Genomic DNA, 20,521 nt, shown 5'->3' on the forward strand with positions numbered 1-20,521 from the left:
AACTGGGGGTGTGGGGGGGGTGCAGTAAGCACAGATTCTCAGAATATTCCGATGCAAATCACCAGTCTGGAATATTTAACAAAATCTTTAGCTGCCATTATTTGTTCGATTTGGAGATGCCAGTGTTGGACTGGGGTTAAAAATCACAACACCAGGTTATAGTCCAGCAGGTTTAATTGGAAGCACACTAGCTTTCGGAGCAACGCTCCTTCATCAGGTGGTAGTGGAGGGCTGTGGATAAATGGCTAGTGTTAGGATTGAGCCCTCCACTACCACCTGATGAAGGAGCGTCGCTCCGAAAGCTAGTGTGCCTCCAATTAAACCTGTTGGATTATAACCTGGCATTGTGTGATTTTTAACTTTATTATTTGTTTGGACTGCTCTGAGATCATTACCAAAACCCTGGTCAAGTTGAAATAGGCAAGGGCAGGTTGAGAAAGGAATCGCTGGGGCATGTGGAATTCTGGGTTTTTAAATGGAAATGTAGAATATAAAATCAATTTAAAGTATGGTGAGCCTTTATGAAGCACACCTTTGGTTTGGCCTCAACTGGAGTATTGTGTTGAACTTTGAGCTGGAATGCAGTGTCTGATGCAGGCAGATCCAGTCGTGGTTCTCGCAACAAAAATTTGGTTATGACCTGAAGAGAAAACATTTTGTTGACTCCAGGGAAGAGTAAACTAGCAGAGTTGCTCTTGGAGAGGGCTGGCAGGGATGCACAAGCCTGCACGGCCTCCTTGTTTGGTAGAATTGTAGAATGGTTACAAGGGGAGAGGGTTAGCAAACTATGGCCTGTCACTTGACCAAGCTTTTGGTAACAATCTCAAAGCAGTCCGAACAAATAATGACAGCTAAAGATTTTGTTTAACTTTTTGGACTGGTGATTTGAATCGGAATATTCTGAGAATCTATGCTTACTGCACCCACCATAACCTCTGCAAATGTATTAACCTGATTGAGTTTTACATAGGAGATATAAAATGTCAATTCTTTCTTATTGAAACACATATGTAATTTTTAACCATTTGTATATTCCCTCCCCTTGGATTAGTGACTGTTACTGTGGTAGGTTTAGTTTGTTCAGAGGTATCTGTCCTTCAAGTATCAGCCAAGGCAGAACATGCCAACAAAGATACTGAACTTTGTGAATCCTGTGTTCACAAAGTCCAAAAAAGGCACTTGCATTTATATAGCTGTAACCAGCTAATATTTGTGCTTTACAGTTAATTAAATAATTTTGGAGTATAGTTGTTTGACAGCAGTTCATTTGCACATAATAAACTCCCACATACAACAAAGTGACAATGACCAGATTACCTGTTGTTTTTATGCTTTTTGCTCCTTTTTATTAGTGTCCAATATTTTAACTCCTTAAATAGAATATTAAACAATAGATCGTTACCTCCAGTGTGGAACTCGAGACCTTGCTCCTGGAATTAAGACTAACTATGAACTGAGCTAACTGGGCTGGACATGAACTTGTTCCACAAAGCATTTCTGACTTGGGAGGCATCTTCACAACTGATGGATTGATCAAACTGTTCAAACGTCTGCCCCCTGCTGCTTTGAAGAAGAAACTTTGGCCAAGTTAGTTAAGGCACAGTTCTGTGGTAGCTACAGTTTATTCCATTTTGCAGTGTTCTAGGCTGACACATTCTTTGTTATTGTTGCAGGCAGTCCTGTTACTTTGAGGCATTTTCTCCTGTCACTCTCAGGAATTGGTACCTTGGTCTTCATTTTGAGGCATTATGACACTAATAAGGAAAGTTTGAAAACTTCAACTGGAATGCCATCAGGAACATTTGTGCAATTTCCAGCAACTACAGACCCTTTTGCTTTTCAGATGCTTTTCTGGTTGGTGCCAGGGGTTACTGTGATCTTTTGCCCCCACCTGAGTGAACAAATTGATTATTGGTTTAACATTTTATTTGCAACACTGCACTTCAAACAGTATAATACTCAATCAACACTGGATTGGAATGTCAGCTTGATTTTTACATTCTGGTCCTGGAGTGAACACTTTGCCTGGGAGTGTTAGATAGTGCTTTCTCTGTTTTTCAATTTCTAATGTTCGTCACCTCAAATAGGCCATCCAGAACTTTGTGATTGAGTGGTGTGCCAACTGAGAATGTTAATGATTGCAAGCAGGATCCCTGGCTTTTATCTCCCTGCCAGCCAAAAGTTGGTAAAATTAATTGTATTGTTTCCACCACTACCTCTGTCAAGACTAGGTAGCTCAGCAAACTCTGGGTCCATGCTAGGACCTTATGAGTCTGTGCTTATTTCAGGTTGTCATTGTCATATAGAGCAATGAGGCTTGATTCAAATATATATATTTTTTTCCTTATTCTGTCAGATATGTGTATGTCTTCCACTGCCCAAATGGTCCAGGGTTGGAATGCCCATTAATTGTTGACCACAAGGGAGTTTACTGCCGTCGAGACGGTTTAGGAGGAAACTACTTGGGAGGACTTTCTCCAACCGAGGTAAGCACAGTCAGGCCTATCTAAGCTGTGTTTTTCATTTCTCTTTTTTGGTTACAAGCTTGTGATGTGGGATGGCAAGGCCATCACATTGGTTATATACTGTCTGTGCTTGGCTGCCTGTTTTTATTCTCATTGGATGGCGAAAACAGTCAGTCAATCTCACCAAATCCCAAGTTTAGTTCCATTCTCTTTGGCAGGGAGTATGACACTCAGCAATGGAGGCATTTGGTCCATTATGCCTGGTGTTGGTGTTATTTTTCAAAGAAGTTTTCCAATTTCTTTTTGAATGTTCTTCCATCATCTTTTATGGGATAATCTATTCTCTAGCCTTAAGATTAAACATCAGGATATTAATCTACTTGAAGTTGTTGAATTGAAAGCCCCAGCCATGAACCAAATACTGTGGCATGAATTTAATTCAATCTTAATCCAATTGCACTGAGATCTGGGAGTGCGTGATTGGGCTGAGCTATACTGTACTTTGCCTGGGAATGTTAGATGGTGCTTTCTCTGTTTTTCAATTTCTAATGTTCGTCATCTCAAATAGGCCATCCACAAAAAAAGTTGTAATAAATGGGAATGTGGTCGTCTGTTTTGCTCTGAATAAAACAGAATTGACACACTAATTCCATTAATAACTCCAATTCCTGGCTTTTATAGGAGGAGGAACCAGATATCAGTGATCTGGAGGTGGATTATGAATACTTCCATAACTCAGTTTGGCCCACACTGGCTCAGAGAGTGCCTGCCTTTGAGTGTTTGAAGGTAAGCTTGTGAGACACTTTAATACCTTCATGGATATTGGCGACTGTTCCTGAATATTGTCTTGTTTTCTTGGTGACTGAAGTAAGACTCTATCTATCCTCAGTCCTTCACTTACCTGGCTGTTTTACTTGTGGGAGCCCACAAATCTCTCACAATCAGCAGTTTGCTTATCTGTGAAAGGACATTGTTTCTGAGCTTGATCCTACCTTAAACTTAGCTTGTGTTCTACAAGCTGAAGTCACTGGTTGGGAATCGGGAATGGCTGTTAAGAAGAAATAAATTATGGAGAATAAGGGTGTTTGGAAACGTTAAGCGTGTACATTACCACCCAACCAATATCAATTAATTCAGTATGTACTGCAACTTGAGTCACAGACCTTTTTTGGCCTGAAATCTGTTTTGTGGTCAGTGTTAAGTGGGGAAGCTAACATTGATTTGGTTTTAGTTGAAGCTTCCTACTGTGGTGGGCATGTCCATTGGATTCCAAACTGAAGAGTGAGAAGAGTAAACTCCAGCCACTTAATGCTAGGTCCAGCTAACTCTCGGTTACTATTTCTGTTGATCTCCCTTTCTAGCCTCTAATGCCTTCCCAGTCGTTTGACCTGACCATGGGCAGTTGTGCCTTCACTCAATGAAGCCTAAAGCTGTGAAATTTGCTCCACATACAACTTTGCATTTTCCTATAAAGCCTTCCTTAAAAATAACACTTTTATTAAAATGTTGGTTGCTTCTTCGAATCTCACCTGGAAGTCTCAGTGGGTGTGTGATTCCACTTTTGCAGGTGTTTTCTGTGGGAGTTAGGGTGGGGGTGTGACCTGCGTGCATAGTTACAAGAAGTGTCTGAGAGGTGGGGGTGCATATTTGCTGAGGAATCTGAGGTATCATTGAGCATATGCAAGGGTCTCTATGGATGTGTGCATTCACAGGGGATCTCTGAGATATTTGTGTAATTTCAGGGTATGTCTAGAGGCATTTATGGGTTTTTAGAGAGAAATGCAATAGGAAAATTGTTGCCATTGTTTTAATCTCATGTATTTCTATCTTCAGTTGAAAAGTGCTTGGGCAGGTTACTATGATTACAACACCTTCGACCAGAATGCAATCATCGGCACTCATCCATTGGTTGCCAACATGTATTTTGCAACCGGCTTCAGTGGGCATGGCATACAACACTCTCCTGCTGTGGGCAGAGCTATTGCTGAACTCATTCTTGATGGAAAGTTCAAAACACTTGACCTAAGTGCATTTGACTTTATCCGATTCTTCAAAGGAACCAAAGTACTGGAAAATAACATAGTGTGAAATCCTGCAAACCTGTTGTGATCAGATATCCTAAAAGACATCAGAGGTATTATTTTTGATTGACAGTTACAATTCGTCTCTACTTCACAAGACGTAATCGTGGCAAATCCTGGTCCTTCGATATGTAGATGTTGGATACCTTTGAACTGAATTTTTAAAAGCAGTTTGAATCTCCTGCAATTTGTCTTCCCAGACTGATCCTTGGCAGATTGCAGACTAAATGATGGACCTGTGCTCTTTCATGAATTATTGCAGTGTGATCTAGCATTCGGTTTTTAAAAAATCGAGACCTTTAGCAACATTTACAATCAACATTTCTATATCTGCACTTTTATTTGATATTTACTCTGCCATGGTGCAATAATTAAAAATTTTATTTGTTCCAATTTCCTACTTTTTCTCCTTTTAAAACTTTGGTTTCCCAAGCTATATGAAAAACCCATAAGATCACCTTAACCTTCTTGATTGATTTTTCTGCAGTGGCTTTTCAGTGCCATGCATCCCATGACCATAAACTTAGCTTCGAAGAAGAAGAAAAAAATCATTGCATTGTATTCACTGTGTTTCTCTCAATACAGGACAACTTCTGATCAATAGATCAAAGAAGATTGTATTTCTTGGCTGTCAATCCCTTGAAGGGTGATGGGGTAAGGGAGGAAAACTGTCCAAGTGGGAAGTGGTGATGCGTAGTGGACAGTGAAGAAGATTACCTCCAAGTACAATGGGAACTTGATCAGATGGGCCACTGGGCTGAGCAGTAGCAGATGGAGTTTAATCTCGATAAATGTGAGGTGCTACATTTTTGGTAGGGCAAATCAGGGCAGGACTTATACATTTAATGGTAAGATCTTGGGGAGAGTTGCTGAACAAAGAGACCTTGGAGTGCAAGTTCATAGTTCCTTGAAAGGTAGACAGGATAGTGAAGAAGGTGTTTGGTATGCTTGTCTTTACTGGCAGTGCATTGAGTTTAGGAGGTGGGAGATCATTTTGCAAGGGGTAACGTTTTTTCAAGCAGAGGTGGTGCATGTATAGAATGAACTGCCAAAAGAAGTGGTGGTGGCTGGTACAATGATACTGTTTAAAAAGACATCTGCATGTGTATATGAATAGGAGGGGTTTAGAGGGATATTGGCCAAATGCTGGCAAATGGGATTAGAATAATTTAGCACATCTGGTCAGCATGGATGAGTACTTTTGTACTTTCCCACAAGTAAAAACATCCAGTCTGAGTCTGCACATCAAAATCTAACCCTGTTTTGAGGAATAATTGTTTATTTGGTTCACTAGAAGCATCTTTCTTTTTGGATAATGAGGTAGGATCTTTCATGTCATTCTCTGGGAATACCTAGGGCCTTGAAAATAATATCTCAAAGAATGCTGCACGCCACTCAGTATCACATCGGAGTGTCAGCTGAGATTTTGTGCTCCAATCTCTAAATGAGACTTGAGCCCACCAACTTGTTTGCCTGAAAGTTATAGAAGGAAATTAGGCTTGGTTCTGAGAGTCTCTGTTGTGACATGGTCCCTATTCCTGAATTGGAAAATAAATCTTTCTCTGCTTCATCTCCATAATTTCTGACTTCTGATGTTGGGTATAATAGTTTTTTAAAGACAAAATGTTGCTGTGGTGAATGTCAAGTTTCTTTGGTTTGGCCCCAATGCCACTAGCTTTTTTATATCTGAAGAGGAGTGACATGAGATGTCTATAGAGTTTTTGGCTTGTGCTGACCTTAAGTATTTTTGGAATTTGTTGTTCCAAATAGTGATTAGTGTTTTACCAAATTGAATTTTGGATCCCTTAGACATAGAGAATCATTGAGCACAGAAACAGATCCTTCGATGCTAAACATAATCCCAAACTAAACTGGTCCTACCTGTCTGCTTCTAGCCCATATCCCTCCAAACCTTTTTCTATAACTGTACCTACATTCACCACTTCCTCAGGAAGTCCATTCCACATGCGAACCACCCTGAGTAAAAAAAAATTCCTTAACATCTTTTTGAAATCTCTCTCCTTTCACCTTAATGAGCCTCCTAGTCTTGAAATCCACCATCCTAGGAAAAAGACAACTACCATTATCTCTATCTATACCCCTCGTTATTTAATAAACTATCAGGTCACCTCTCATCCTCTTACACTGCAGTGAAAAATGTCCCAACCTAGCCAATCTTTTTTTATAACTCAGACCGTCCATACTTGGCAACCTCCTAGTAAATTTCTTTTGAACCCTCTCCAGCTTAATAATGACTTCAACCTCAACATGACTTCCAAACTCCTGCATTCAAAAGAGTGAGCAATGAAGGCAATCATGCTAAACACCTTTTAACCACCCTGTCTGTGGTTTTTTTTAATTCATTTGTGGGACTTGGGTGTCGCTGGCTGGCTAGCATTGATTGCCCATCCCTATTTGCCCTTGAGAAGGTGGTGGTGACGCAAACTTCAGGGAATTGTGTACCTGCATTATTAGGTCTCTCTTCTACAATAATACCAAAGGCCTGACCATTAATTGTATGAGCCTTGTTTGTTGCAATACCTTGCATTTATCACGATTGAACCCCATCTGCCATTTTTCAGCCCGTTGACCCATTTGATCAAGACCCCTTTGTAATCGTAGAAAACCTTCTTCACTGTCTCCTCTGCCACTAATTTTGGTGTAATCCGCAACTTACTTACTATGCCTTCTGTATTCTCATCCAAATCATTTATATTAATGATAAACAAAACAGGACCAGGACCATAAGCAAGCACTTCAAATTTTGTCAAAAAGAGAAATGTTATGTGGTTATGTGCTTTTGGATATTAAACCAAATGAAAGTGTCGTAAATACAAAGCAAGTTGTTGCGCCAGTTAGCTGGATAAATGTATTAAGTCTGCATTGTGGGTCGATTTGAAAAGTGGTACACTACTGTTGGTTTCATTGGTCATTTAGTCCTGAACATGAAGCCAGTCCACAACTGAGCTACCTGCAGGCAATTGCCACTTTGTCTTGTTTCAGTGATATTCATGTCACTGTAGCATTGAAGAATGTAGCGACTATGATGTCTACCATACCTAGTGAGAACCTGTTGGACTATAACCTGGTGTTGTATGATTTTTAACTTAGTGAGAAGTTGGTTAGTCTTATATTAGACTGTTTCATGTGACCAGGCCATTGTCCTGTGAATCATCCTCTGAATGCATGGAAGTGGATTCTGGGTAATCCAAGATGGAGGATAGGAGAAAATTTTGGTTGTAAGAGCTCCTTTCTAAACAAATTGAGATTTTCAGTGTTGGAGCTGCTCTCCTCAAATTCTAGGAACAGTAATTACTGTATTATAAGCTGTTGTATTGTTTTACAACTTTGGGAGGAAAATCAAAAAAGGCACTTTAAGAAGGAGGAAGAGAACATAGGTAGTGACCATATGGGAAGTGATTCAAATGAAGAAACCTGCACTGCCGTCTGACCCGGCAGTAACTTGCACAGCTGCTGCCTTGTTCTTTGGTTTCAAGTATCTCTGGACATCAGAGTTCATTCTAAGGAAAATAAACAAACAGTGAAGTTCAGAGCTGACCTTGGAGAAACCTGTGTCGGGGAGCAGTTAAGTGGCTCCTTTTAAAGTGTCAGCTTACTGGGTTTTTTGGTAAATCCATATGTATGCTGAGTAGAATTGGGTTTTTTGATTGTTTTTATTGAGATCTGACTCTTGATTAAATTTTTTAAAAATAAAAAAATACTAAGCTAGACTGGAATAGTGTTTTTAGAGCAGTAAGTCTGTCCTATTTTCTGGATCTGTTCATTGTTAAGGTGCGAAGATGGCCTTTAGTAGAGTAGTGTCGTTTTCCTGTTGGATGTGGAAGATTAGGGAGAGTTTCCGTGTTTTTGATTGTCTGCAGGAAGTGTGTTGGTTGTGAATCCTAACTGATCAGCTGGAGTGGCAGTTAAAGGCAATGAGGAATTTACAGGAGTCAAGGGATGTGATGGATGGAGTTGCAGGGAGAGAGATAAACCAAAGACACACTCAGGTAGATGGGTGACCACCCGGAAGGGTAGGAGAGGGAAGCAGGTAGTACAGGAGTCTCCTGTGGCTATGCGAATGTAGCACTGACAGCCAGGTTTGTGGTACCAAGGCTGGTTCTAATGTAACGGGGGAGTACAGCAAGCAATTGATTGTGAAGAAAGAGATCAGTTTGAGACTGGTAGAGTTGGGAAAAGGAGTAAATCGGACAGGCAGGAACGAATGCAGTTAACAAGAACTGATAAATTAAACTGCAGTTATTTCAATGCAAGAGGCCTAAAAGGTAAGGCAGATGAACTCAGGGCATAGTTGGGAACATTGGACAGGAGCATCATAACTGTTAGAGATGTGGTTCAGGGATGAACAGGACTAACAGCTTAATGTTCCAGGGTATATTCCAGATGCTATAAGAAAGATAGAAAGGAGGGCAAGAGAGGAGGGAGTGTAGCATTTTTGATTCACATCACGGCTGTATTTAGGGAGGATATTCCTAGGAACGTATCTGGCGACGTTATTTGGGTGGAACTGAGAAATAAGAAAGGGATAATCCCCTTTTTGGGATTGTAGTATAGACCCATAGATAGTCAGCAGGAAATTGAGAAGGAAATTTGTAAGGAGCTTGCAGTTATTTGTAAGAATAATGGAGTGGTTGTGGTCGGGGATTTTAACTTTCCAAACCTAGATTCTGTCTTAGTATTAAGGGCTTAGGTAGAGAGGAATTTAAGTGTGAACAAGAAAATCTTCTGATTCAGAATGTGGATGTACCTAATGGAGGTGGTAGGAGAAAGCAAGGACTTCAGATGCTGGAGAGTCAGAGTTGATGAAGCCTGGCGTTGGGAAAAGTGCATTAGTCAGGCAACATCCGAGGAGCAAAGAATTGATGTTTCGGGTAGGACCTTTCTTCAGGACTTCAGAACTGTTGCTTCTGAGATGCTGCCTGACCTGTGCTTTTTCCAGTGCCACACTTTATCCTAATAGAGAATGTGCAAAACTTGACCTCCTTTTGGGAAATAAGGCAGGCCAGGTAACTGAGGTGTCAGTGGGAGTGCATTTTGGGCCAGTGACCATAATTCTAAGTTTTAAAACAGTGATGGAAAGGGACAGACTGGATCTAAAACTTAAAGTTCAAAATTGGAGGACGGCCAATTTTGACGATGTTAGGCAAGAACTTTCAAAAGTTAATTGGGGGCTGATATTCACAGGTTAAATATTCACACGGCTGGAAAATGGGAAGCCTTCAAAAATGAGAGTCCAGGGATAGTATGTCCCTGTTAGGGTGAAGTGCAAGGCTGATACATGAGATCACGGAATAGGGGGAGAACTAGCCATTTGTATACAGAACTGGCTTGAAGGCAGAAGACAGAACGGTAGTGGAGGGTTGCTTTTAAACTGGAGACCTGTGACCAGGATAGGCACTGGGTCCACTGCTTTTCATCATTTATATAAAAGCTTTGTATGTGAACATAAGAAGTATGGTTAGTAAGTTTGGAGATGACATCAAAATTGGAGGTGTAGTGGACAGTAAAGAAGGTTACCTCCGATGACGACAGGATCTTGATCAGATGGGCCAATGGGCTGAGGGCTAGAGTTTAATTTAGATAAATGTGAGGTGCTGTATTTTGGAAAGGCAAATCAGGACAGGACTTATACATTTAATGGTAAGGTCCTGAGGAGTGTTGGTGAATAGAGAAACTTTGGAGTGCGGGTTCATGGTTCCTTGAAAGTAGAGTCACAGGTAGATAGGGTAGTGAAGAAGGCGTTTAGTTTGCATTCCTTGGTCAGAATATTGAGTACAGGAGTTGGGAGATCATGTTGCAGTTGTACGGGACATTTGTTCGGCCACTTTTGAATACTGCATGCAAATCTCGTCTCCCTGCTATTGAAAAGAAGCTCTAAAACCTGAGAGGGTTTGGAATAATTTATAAAGGTGTTGCTGGGGTTGGACGGTTTGAGTGATAGAGTGAGGCTGAATAGGCTGAGGCTATTTTGCTTGCAGTATTGGAGGTTTATAAAATCATGAGGGGCATGGATGGGGTCAATAGACCAGATCTTTTTCCCTGGTTTGGGGAGTCAAAAATTAGACGGTATAGGTTGAAGCTGAGAGGGGAAATATTTAAAAAGGGACCTAAGGGGCAACTTCTTCACAAGAAGGTGATGCATGTATGGAATAAGCTGCCAGAGGAAGTGGTGGAGGATAGTACAATGACAGCATTTTAAAAGGCATCTGGATGGGTATATGAATAGGAAGAAGGGTTTAGAGGGATATGGGCCAAGTGCTAGCAAATGAAACAAGATTTATTGAGGATATCTGGTTGGTATGGACATGTCGGACCAAAGAGTCGTACAGCACAGAAGCAGACTGTCGTCTGAGTTTGAGTAAGCATCCTGAGAGGCAGACTTTGAGATTCACAACAGCACAAAATCACTGAGCAGTGGCTGATAGCCAAGTTCTGTACCCATGAGCACGGCCTCAATTGTGATCTTGGGTTCTTGTCGCACTACAGGTCACCCTATCACCCAAATTAACACACTCGCTCGCTCTTGCACGATTAACCCTCTCGCACTCTCTCTCTCTCTTGCTTTCTCTCTCTCCCTCCCCCGTCCCTTTCTCTCCTCGCGCATGCATACACTCCCTCCACTTTCTCTCAAGTTCGCCTGCACAACAATACCCACAAATCTGTGGGGTGAATTATTTCATCCAAGATGTTTGTGTAGTGGCAGATGCATTATATTTTTGTTCGAAACAAATAAAACCAGCTTGATTCCAGCTTAAAATGTACTCTGAGTCTAAGCATGGCCTCACACTTAGAATGCATTGTCTGACCAGAGATGTCACCTTTTACATACGCTGATATAATCTTTTATTATCTTGGGACAATGAGTTGAAATAAATCTGGATTTTGCATTTCAACCAATAAAAAGTTGTCCCTTTTCTAACTGATTAAAAATTCAACAGGAGGTGCCAGTTTTAGGGTAGCTACCTTTCTGCTAATAAATTTTATCAGTATTCCTTCCCCCTCTCAAACTACGCCGAAGGATGGAGCAGAGCTCCGAAAGCTCATGTTTTCGAATAAACCTGTTGGTATCATGTGATTTTTGATCTTGTCCAACCCACTCCAACACTGGCACCTCCACAATATGTTTATCATTCATGACACAGATTAGTGCTGGGATGTTATCTGAAAGCTGTACAAACTTTTTTGCTTAGCCACAGCTAGAGTATTGTGCACAGTTCGAATCACCAGACTATCGGAAGGATATGGTTGCATTGGAGGGGGTGCAAAGGAAATTCACCAGCATGCTTCCTCTGTTGGATAAGTTTAGCTGTGAAGAGAAGCTGGTTAAGCTGGGTTGTACTCTTTATTGCAGACAAGATTGAGAGGGAAATCAATTAAGGTTTATAAGAGTGAATAGAAAGCTATTGCCCTTGTAGGACCAAAAACAATGGACATAATTTGAAGTTTAAAGGCAGTTTGAGGAGAATTAATCTTCACTGAGGGTAGGAATTTGTAATGCATTGCTTGGGAGGGTAGTTGAGGTGGGGAACTTCACAACCTTTTCAAAAGTTCTTGATGAGCATTTGAAATGGTAAACATTCAAAACAATGCGCCTAGGGCTGGAAGGTGAGACTAGTGTGGATTTAAAGTTGTCATAGGTCATTGTAGACTTTGTGAACCAAAGGGCCTCTGTACTTTCTGATTCTGTGAAGACTAATTGATGTTCAGCTTCTTTGAAACCTCTTGCAGTGGTTTGAGAGAAAGTGAAGACTGCAGATGCTGGAGATCAGAGTCGAAAAGTGTGGTGCTGGAAAAGCCAAGCAGGTCAGGCATGGTCTGAGGAGCAGGAAAATCAACATTTTGGGTATAAGCTCTTCAGGAATGTGAGCTGGGGTGGGGAGAGATGGGGAGCAAGGGGTTGAGACATAAATATGGTGGGGGTGGGGGATGGCAACTGAGAAGGTAGGTGCAGGTAGAGGGGATGATGGTGATAGTTAAGAGGAGAGGGTGAAGCAGATAGGTGGGAAGAAAGATGGGCAGGAAGAACAATTCAAGAGGACGGTGATGAGTTGGTGGGTTGGATCTGGGTAGTGTGAGGGGAGATGAAACTAGTGAAGTCACCGTTGATGTCACGTGGTTGGAGGGCCCCAAGGCAGAAGATGTGTTCTTCCTCCAGGCATCAGGTGCCTTGGATTTGGTGGTGGAGGCGGCCCAGGACTTGCATGTCCTTGGCGGGAGGAGGAGGAGGAGGAGTTGAAGTGGTCAGCCACAGAGCGATGGGACTGTTTGGTGCGTGTCCCAGAGGTGTTCCATGAAGCATTCCGTGAGTTAGTGTCCTGTCTACCCAATGTAGAGGAGACCACATCAAGAGCAACAGACAGAGTAGATGAGGTGCTTAGACATGCAGGAAAATCTCTGCCAGATATGGAAGGATCCTCTGGGGCCTTGGACGGAGGTGAGGGGGGAGGTGTGGGCACTGGTTTTACATCTCTTGCGGCAAGAGGATGTGCCAGGAGTTGTGTGGTTTTGTGGGGGATGTGGACCTAACAACAGAGTCGCAGAGGGAATGGCCTTGCAATGGTTTATTTATTAAAGTACAATATTCAATATTGTTTCAAGTTGCTATTGTACATTTGACAAATTTTAAAAGGATGTTGCGCAGGAATTTGAAGAAAATAAACTTGCAGGGCAACAAGTTAGAGAAGGGTCGCTGACTGTATTCCACCATGGCAAGCCTGTATGTTCCTGATGGGCTGAATTATGTCTTCTCGTGTTTGATGTGATGCTATGATAGGGGTTTTACTCAAGGGTGAGCTGAGTAACACTCCATTATGACTCAGGATTGAGTCTTGGTCACAACTTGGCACTTCTCAGTGGAGCACTGTGCTCTGTGAAATGAGCACCTCATCTGTACTGTTGCAGATACAAGTGTTCTTCCTGGGGGGGGGGGGGGGGGGGGTGGAGAATTACCTGGACACTTTGTTTCAGGAGGCAGTCACACCCAGTAGATTAAGTAATTTGAATTCTCTTAGTGATCAGGAGCAACAGGATGTGACTGCAAGTGAGGCAGGTAGGGGGATTCTGAGTGCAGGAGCCTCAGCCCTTGACCTTGTCCAACAGGTATGAGAGGCTCTCTGCCTTTATTCCTGATGAAGGGCTTTTGCCCGAAACGTCAATTTTACTGCTGCTCGGATGCTGCCTGAACTGCTGTGCTCTTCCAGCACCACTAATCCAGAAACAGGTGAGATTCTTGCTCTCTGTACGGATAAGGGAAAGGGCTGACACATTTTAACAGGAAGATGAGCCAGCTGACCACAGCACCATGGTGCAGAAGGCCATTCAAGAGGGCGGAACAAAAACACAAGTTGTTGTTATTGGGGATTCTATAATTAGGGGATAGATAGTATCCTTTGCAAGCTGGATCGGGAGTCACACATGGTGTGTTGCCTGCCCGGTGCCAGGGTACAGGACATTTCTGACTGGCTTGAAAGGATATTGGAACAGGAAGGGGAGGATCCAGTCATTGTGGTCCACGTTGGGGCTAACAGCATAGGCAAGGCTAGGGTGAAGGGCCTGTTTGGGGAGTATCAAGCACTAGGAAGGAAATTGAAGTACAGGTCCTCAAGGGTCGTAATCTCCGGATTACTGTCCGAGCCACATGCTAATTGGCATTGGGAAAAGAAATTAAGGAAGTAAACACATGGCTAAGGGATTGTTGTAGGAGAGAGGCATTCCAATTCGTGGGACATTGGCATCAGTTTTGGAACCGGGGCAATCTGTACTGTTGGGCCGGTCTCCACCTGAACCGATCTGGAACCAGTGTTCTGTGGTGCAGGGGTGGGGTAAAGGTAGCTGAGGATACGATAGGTAAATGAAGGTAGGGGTGAAGGTGATTAGTCCACCTTCTCTGACCTGAGAGGTGGGAAGGAAGATGGACGGGTCAAGAGGGCAGTGCTGAGTTGGAGGGTTGGATCTGGGATAAGGTTTAGGGAAGAGAAGTGAGGAAACTGGTAAAATCCACATTAATCCCGTGGGGTTGGAGGGTCCTAAGGTGGAAGATGAGGCATTCTTCCTCCAGGCACGGGTGGTAAGGGTCCGTGTCCTTGGTGGAGTGGGAGGGGGAGTTAAAGTGTTCAGCCACAGATTGGCGGGGTTGTTTTGAGTGTCTCCCAGACATGTTCTCGGAAGCATTCCGCAGGTCGCATCCTGCCTCCCCAGTGTAGAGAGATCACATCAGGAGCAATGGATCCAGTCGGTGATGTGTGTTGAAGTGCAGGTAAATCTCTGATGGATGTGGAAGGCTGCTTTGGGACCTTGGCTAGAGGTAAGGCGTGAGGGGTAGGCGCAGGTTTCGCAATTCTTGCGGTGGCAGGGCAAGGTGCCGGGAGGGGAGGGTGGGGGTTTGTTGGGAGATGTGGGTTTAACAAGGGAGTCACAGAGGGAATGGTCTTTGTGGAAAGCAGATAGGGATGGGGAGGGAAATATATCCCTGGTGGTGAGGTCTGTTTATAGCTAGCAGAAATGGTGGCGGATAATGCAATGTATCAGGAGGTTGGTGGGGTGGAAGGTGCGGACTGGGGTGTTCTATCCTTGTGGGTGGAGGGGTGTGGTTCGAGGTCGGAGGTGTGGGAAGTGGATGAGATGCATTGGAGGGCATCATTGACCATGTTGGAGGGGAAATTGCAGTCTTTGAAGAAGGAGGCCATCAGGTGTATTCTGTGGTAGAATTGGTCCTCCTAGGAGCAGATAGAGTCATAGAGATGTACAGCACGGAAACAGATCCTTCAGTCCAACTCGTCCATTCTGACCAGATATCCCAACCCAGTCGAGTCCCATCTGCCTGTGCCAGAGGTGGAGGAATTGGAAGTAAGGGTTAGCATTTTTACGGAAGGCAGGGTGGGAGGAGGTGTAGTCCAGGTAACTGTGGGAGTCGGTGGGTTCTAGATGACTGTTAAGTCGGTCACCGTTAATGGAGATGGAGAGGTCCAGGAAGGGGAGGGAGTTGTCTGAGATGGTCCAGGTGAACTTCAGGTCAGGGAGGTATGTGTTAGTGAAGTTGGTGATCAGTTCAACTTCCTCATGGGAGCATGAGGTGGCGCCAATGCAGTCATCGATGTAACAAAGGAAAGAGTGGGGATTGATGCCAGTCCATGTACCCAACCAAGAGGGCAGGCATAGCTGGGGCCCACGGCTACCCCTTTGGTCTGGAGATGATGGGAGGATTCAATGGAGAAATTATTGGAGGGTGAGGACCAGTTCAGCCAAACGAATGTGTGTCAATGGAGGGGTACTGGTGGGGACGACTGGAGAGGAAGAAACAGGGGGCTTGGAGGCCCTGGTCATGTCAGATATCTGTGTATAGGGACTGGATGTCCACGGTGTAGATGAGGCATTGGGGGCCATGGAAACGAAAGTCATGGATGAGGTGGAGGGCATGGGTGGTGTCCTGAACATAGGTGGGGAGTTCCTGGACTAGGAGGTTAGGACGGTGCCAAGGTATGTAGAAATGGGTTTGGTGGGGCAGAGCAGGCCGAGACTATAGGTTGATTGGGGCAGTCATATAGGCACAGTATGTTTACTAACATTTACTAACTTAAAATACAAAAGGACTAACACATCTTAATGCAAACAATCCCATCAGAAGTAGCAGTCAGCATTTAGCACGTTTTAACCCAGCTCCTGTCTCCCAGGACAGATGCCCTTCAAACCTTTGTGTACTATACATAAAACGATGTCACACCATAGTAATGGAATTGTAATATATGTAAGAGCTGTCTATAAAGGTGCTCTTATTAGAGCTATATTTCAGGATTCTATTGCTGCCTGGTACCTGTGCTATGATTCCTGAATAAAAGAGGATTTTTTCGCCACTCACTGATTTTGGTTGTCATTTGAACACAATTCCACAGTGTCAAAAGATCATGGAAACAGAAATAGGCTCTTCAGCCCATCGAGTCGAGATTAGATTTTTTTTAGATTAGATTCCATATAGTCTACTCCGTCTTTTACTGAGATCTTGGTTGACTTTGTAATCCTCAACTCCCTTTGCTCAATTTTCCCCACAATCATTGATTACCTTTCAGATTAAACATCTGCCAATCAGAGACCCAGCCTCAACAACGCTTTGGTACAGAATTCCACAGAGTAACAACCCATGGAGGAGAAATTCCTCATCTCTGTCTTAAATGTGCAATACCCTACTTTGAAATTATGCCTTTGGTTTAGGGTGTAGGTTTGCTCGCTGAGCTGTAGGTTTGATATCCAGACGTTTCATTACCTGGCTAGGTAACATCATCAGTGGCGATCTCCAAGTGAAGCAAAGCTGTTGTCTCCTGCTTTCTATTTATGTTTGTACTGGATGTGGTTCCAGGGGCTTGTGGTGATGTAATTTCCTGTTCATTTTCTGAGGGGTTGATAGATGGTATCTGGATATATGTGTTTGTTTATGGCGTTGTGGTTGGAGTGCCAGGCCTCTAGGAATTCTCTGGCATGTCTTTGCTTAGCCTGTCCCAGGATAGATGTGTTGTCCCAGTAGAAATGGTGTTTTTTTTCCTCCGTGTATAGAGCTACAAGGGAGAGAGGGTCGTGTCCTTTTGTGGCTAGCTGGTGTTCTTGTATCCTGGTGGCTAACTTTATTCCTGTTTGTCCTACATAGTGTTTGTGGCAGTCCTTTAGTCCTAAACTCTCCCATAAGGGGCAAAAATATGCCATATTTACCTTGTCAAATCATTTAAGTATCTTGTATGTTTCAATATGGTCACCTCTCATTCTTCTATATTTCAGTGGGTACAGGCTCAATCTACTCAAGCTCTCCTCCTAAGACAGTCCCTTCAATACTTACTACCTACTGCAATCTAGTTAACCTTCTCTGGACTGCCTCCAATGTCATGTCTTTCCTAAGACAAGGAACCTAAACTGCTCACAATTGTGCGGCTATGGTCTGCCTAGTACCTTGTACGGTTTTAGCTAAACCTCCCAATCTTGAGACTCCATTTTCTTTGAAATAAAGGACAGCATTCCATTTGCCTTCCTTATTACCCACTGAGAAAGTGAGGACTGCAGATGCTAAAGATCAAAGTTGAGTGTGGTGCTGGAAAAGCACAGCAGGTCAAGCAGTGTCTGAGGAGCAGGGGAATCCTGTTCCTTGGATGCTGCCTGACCTACTATGCTTTTCCAGCACCACACTCTCACCCACTGAACTTGGATGCTAGATTTTTGTGATTCATGGACGAATATTCTCAAATCCCTTCGTTCTGTCACTTTCTACAATGTTTCTCCATAAATAGTCAGCTTTATTCTTCCTGCCAAGGTGCATAACCTCACACTTTCCTACGATATATTCCATCTGCCACTCAACCTGTTGGTTTCGCTCTGTAGACTCTGTCATCTTCACCACTTGCCTTCCCACCTGTTATGTCATCCACAGACTTTGCTACAGTCTATTCACTTTCCTCATCCCATTCATTGACATACATTGTAAATAATTATGGCTTCAGCATTGATCCCTGCGGCACACCAATTGTTACAAGTTGCCATTCTGAAAATGTCCCCCTTATTCCAACTGGTGTCTGTCCTGTGAGTTAGCCAATCCTCTGACAATGCTGGTATACTACCTCCAATGCTATGGGCTGTTATCTTAAGTAGCCTAATGTGTGGGATCTTGTTAAGAGCCTTCTGAAAATCCAAAGGTTCTCGTTTATCTATATTGCTTATTAGCTTCTCAAACATTCCCTTAAGTTTGTCATGCATGATTTCTCCTTGAAGCCATGCTGACACATGTCATCATATCATTCTTTAAATGCTCTGCTATTCCATCCTGTAACATTTTCTCAACAATCGACATTTAGCTAGCTGGCTTATAATTACTTTTTTGTCTCCTTTCCTTTTTAGGTATTATATTGGCAGTTTTCCAAACATCTGAAACTTTTCAAGAAACTAAGAATTTCTAAAAGATTGTGACCAGTACAACCACAAATACTTCCTTTTAATATCCTAGGCTGTGTCCCATCAGGTTCTGAAGATGTACTGGTCATTTGCCTTAGTAGTTTTCCTGGCACATTTTTCTCTAGTAATGGTTATTGCATTTAGTTCCTCTCCTCTTTTTGCCCCTTGACTAAGTAATTTTGGGTTGCTATTTGTATCTTCTCCAGTGAAGACTGATTTTGTATTTATTCAATTCCTCTGCCATTTCCTGGCTTCTCATTATTATTTCCCTAGCCTTATTGTCTAAGAGGCCAATGCTCACTTTGGCTTCTCTCTTTTTATATATTTGAAGAAGCCCTATACTATCCGTCTTGATATTATTTACAAGTTTACCCTCAGTTTATTTTGTCCCATTTTTTGGTTGTCCTTCCTCACTGAAATATGTCTTTGCTATGAGCCATGAACTGTTTTCTAAATTACCTACCATTGTTCCTTAACCATCTTTGCTGCAAAGCTCCTTCCCCAGTTCACTCTAAACAGCTATCTTGTTATTCTTTTACTGTTACCCATATTTAAATGTGGTTGTTTCCAACCCAAACTGCTGCTCCTCAAACTGAATGCTAAATCCCACCATGTTATGGTCACTGTGTCCGAGGGGATATTTACTTTGATGTTTATTCAAACAGCTTGATCACAGGTTGCATCCACAGCATAATGTGCTCAGAAACGGTCCCAAATACATTTTGAATTCTTCCTCATGGCTACCTCTACCAATCTAAGTATCTCAATCTACATGAAGATTAAAGTCACTCAGGATTAATGTGCTGTTTTTCCTCTATGTCTTCATTATCTCCTGATTTACTCTGTTTCGCTGCATTGTTACTGTTGGGGGCCTATAGACTGCTACCAGTGTCATCTCTCTTTATTTTCTTCACCCATATGGATTTTGCATCTTTCGATTCAAGATCATTTCACCCATTCCAACAATGCTACCCCAACCATCCTTTCCTTCCTGCTTGTTCTCTCAAAAAGTCACATATCTCTGAATATTTAATTCCTGACTTCAATCTCCTTGTAACAATGTCTCTGTAATAGCTGTAAGATCATACCCTGTATTTGTGAAGTTAATTTATCTATTTTGTTCCAAATACTATGCACATTCAAGTAAAAAGTCTTTAAGTTTTGCGTTCTGATGAGGAGACACTAGTTTTGAAATATTGACTGTTTTTCTGTGTACACGCTGCCAGTCCTGCTGGGTTTCTCTATGAATTTCTGTTTTTGTTTCAGATTTCCAGCAGCTGCAGTTCCTTGTTTTATTTTGGCCATTAACTTTGCCCTTTTACCATTTAGTCCCCTACTAGAGGGCATAGGTTTAGGGTGAGAGGGGAAAGATATAAAAGAGACCTAAGGGGCAACTTTTTCACTGAGGGAATGTAATTGTATGGAATGAGCTGCCAGAGGAAGTGGTGGAGGCTGATACAATTGCAACATTTAAAAGGCATTTGGATGGGTCTATGAATAGGAAGGGTTTGGAGAGATCTGGGCCAGGTGCTGGCAGGTGGGATTAGTTGTGTGATTTTTAATAGTCACCAGGTTATAGTCCAACAGGTTTAATTGGAAGCACTAGCTTTCAGAGCGCTGCTCCTTCAGGTGGTTGTGATGACCAACTGATGAAGGAGCAGCACTCCGAAAGCTAGTGCTTCCAATTCAACCTGTTGGGCTATAACCTAATGTGATGTTTAACTTTGTACACCACAGTCCAACACCGGCATTAGGTTGGGTTCGGATATCTGGTCGGCATGGACTGAAGGGTCTGTTTCCATGCTGTACATCTCTATGACTCTACTCTGTTCCACTCTGAATATCATTATCCAAATAGCTGCCCTACAATACTGGCATACCCTTTGTAAGCTGATATTCTCTGCCCGAGGGTGGCACAATAGTTCAGTGGTTAGCCACGCTGATTCACATTGGCAGAGATCTAGATTTGATGCCACCCTCAGGGTGACTGTCTGTGTGTAACCTATACATTCTGTGTGGGTTTCCTCTGGG

The 20,521-nt window shown here is 42.8% G+C and overlaps 1 protein-coding gene across 1 annotated transcript in view; it reads left to right on the forward strand.

The window, feature by feature from the left end:
- foxred1 (FAD-dependent oxidoreductase domain containing 1) overlaps positions 1-12,402 on the forward strand; it is a 48,186-nt gene extending 35,784 nt beyond the window's left edge. Inside the window, exons 9-11 of the mRNA XM_043676899.2 lie at positions 2,357-2,486; positions 3,147-3,251; positions 4,299-12,402. Of these exons, the coding sequence (XP_043532834.2) occupies positions 2,357-2,486; positions 3,147-3,251; positions 4,299-4,553 (490 nt within the window). The 3' untranslated portion in view covers positions 4,554-12,402. The remainder of the gene's footprint in view (positions 1-2,356; positions 2,487-3,146; positions 3,252-4,298) is intronic.
- The last annotated feature ends 8,119 nt before the right edge of the window (positions 12,403-20,521 follow it).

This window comes from Chiloscyllium plagiosum, unplaced genomic scaffold (genome assembly GCF_037043375.1).
Source record: "Chiloscyllium plagiosum isolate Xiang-an unplaced genomic scaffold, Cpla_swu_hap1 HiC_scaffold_29, whole genome shotgun sequence".
NCBI lineage: Eukaryota > Metazoa > Chordata > Chondrichthyes > Orectolobiformes > Hemiscylliidae > Chiloscyllium > Chiloscyllium plagiosum.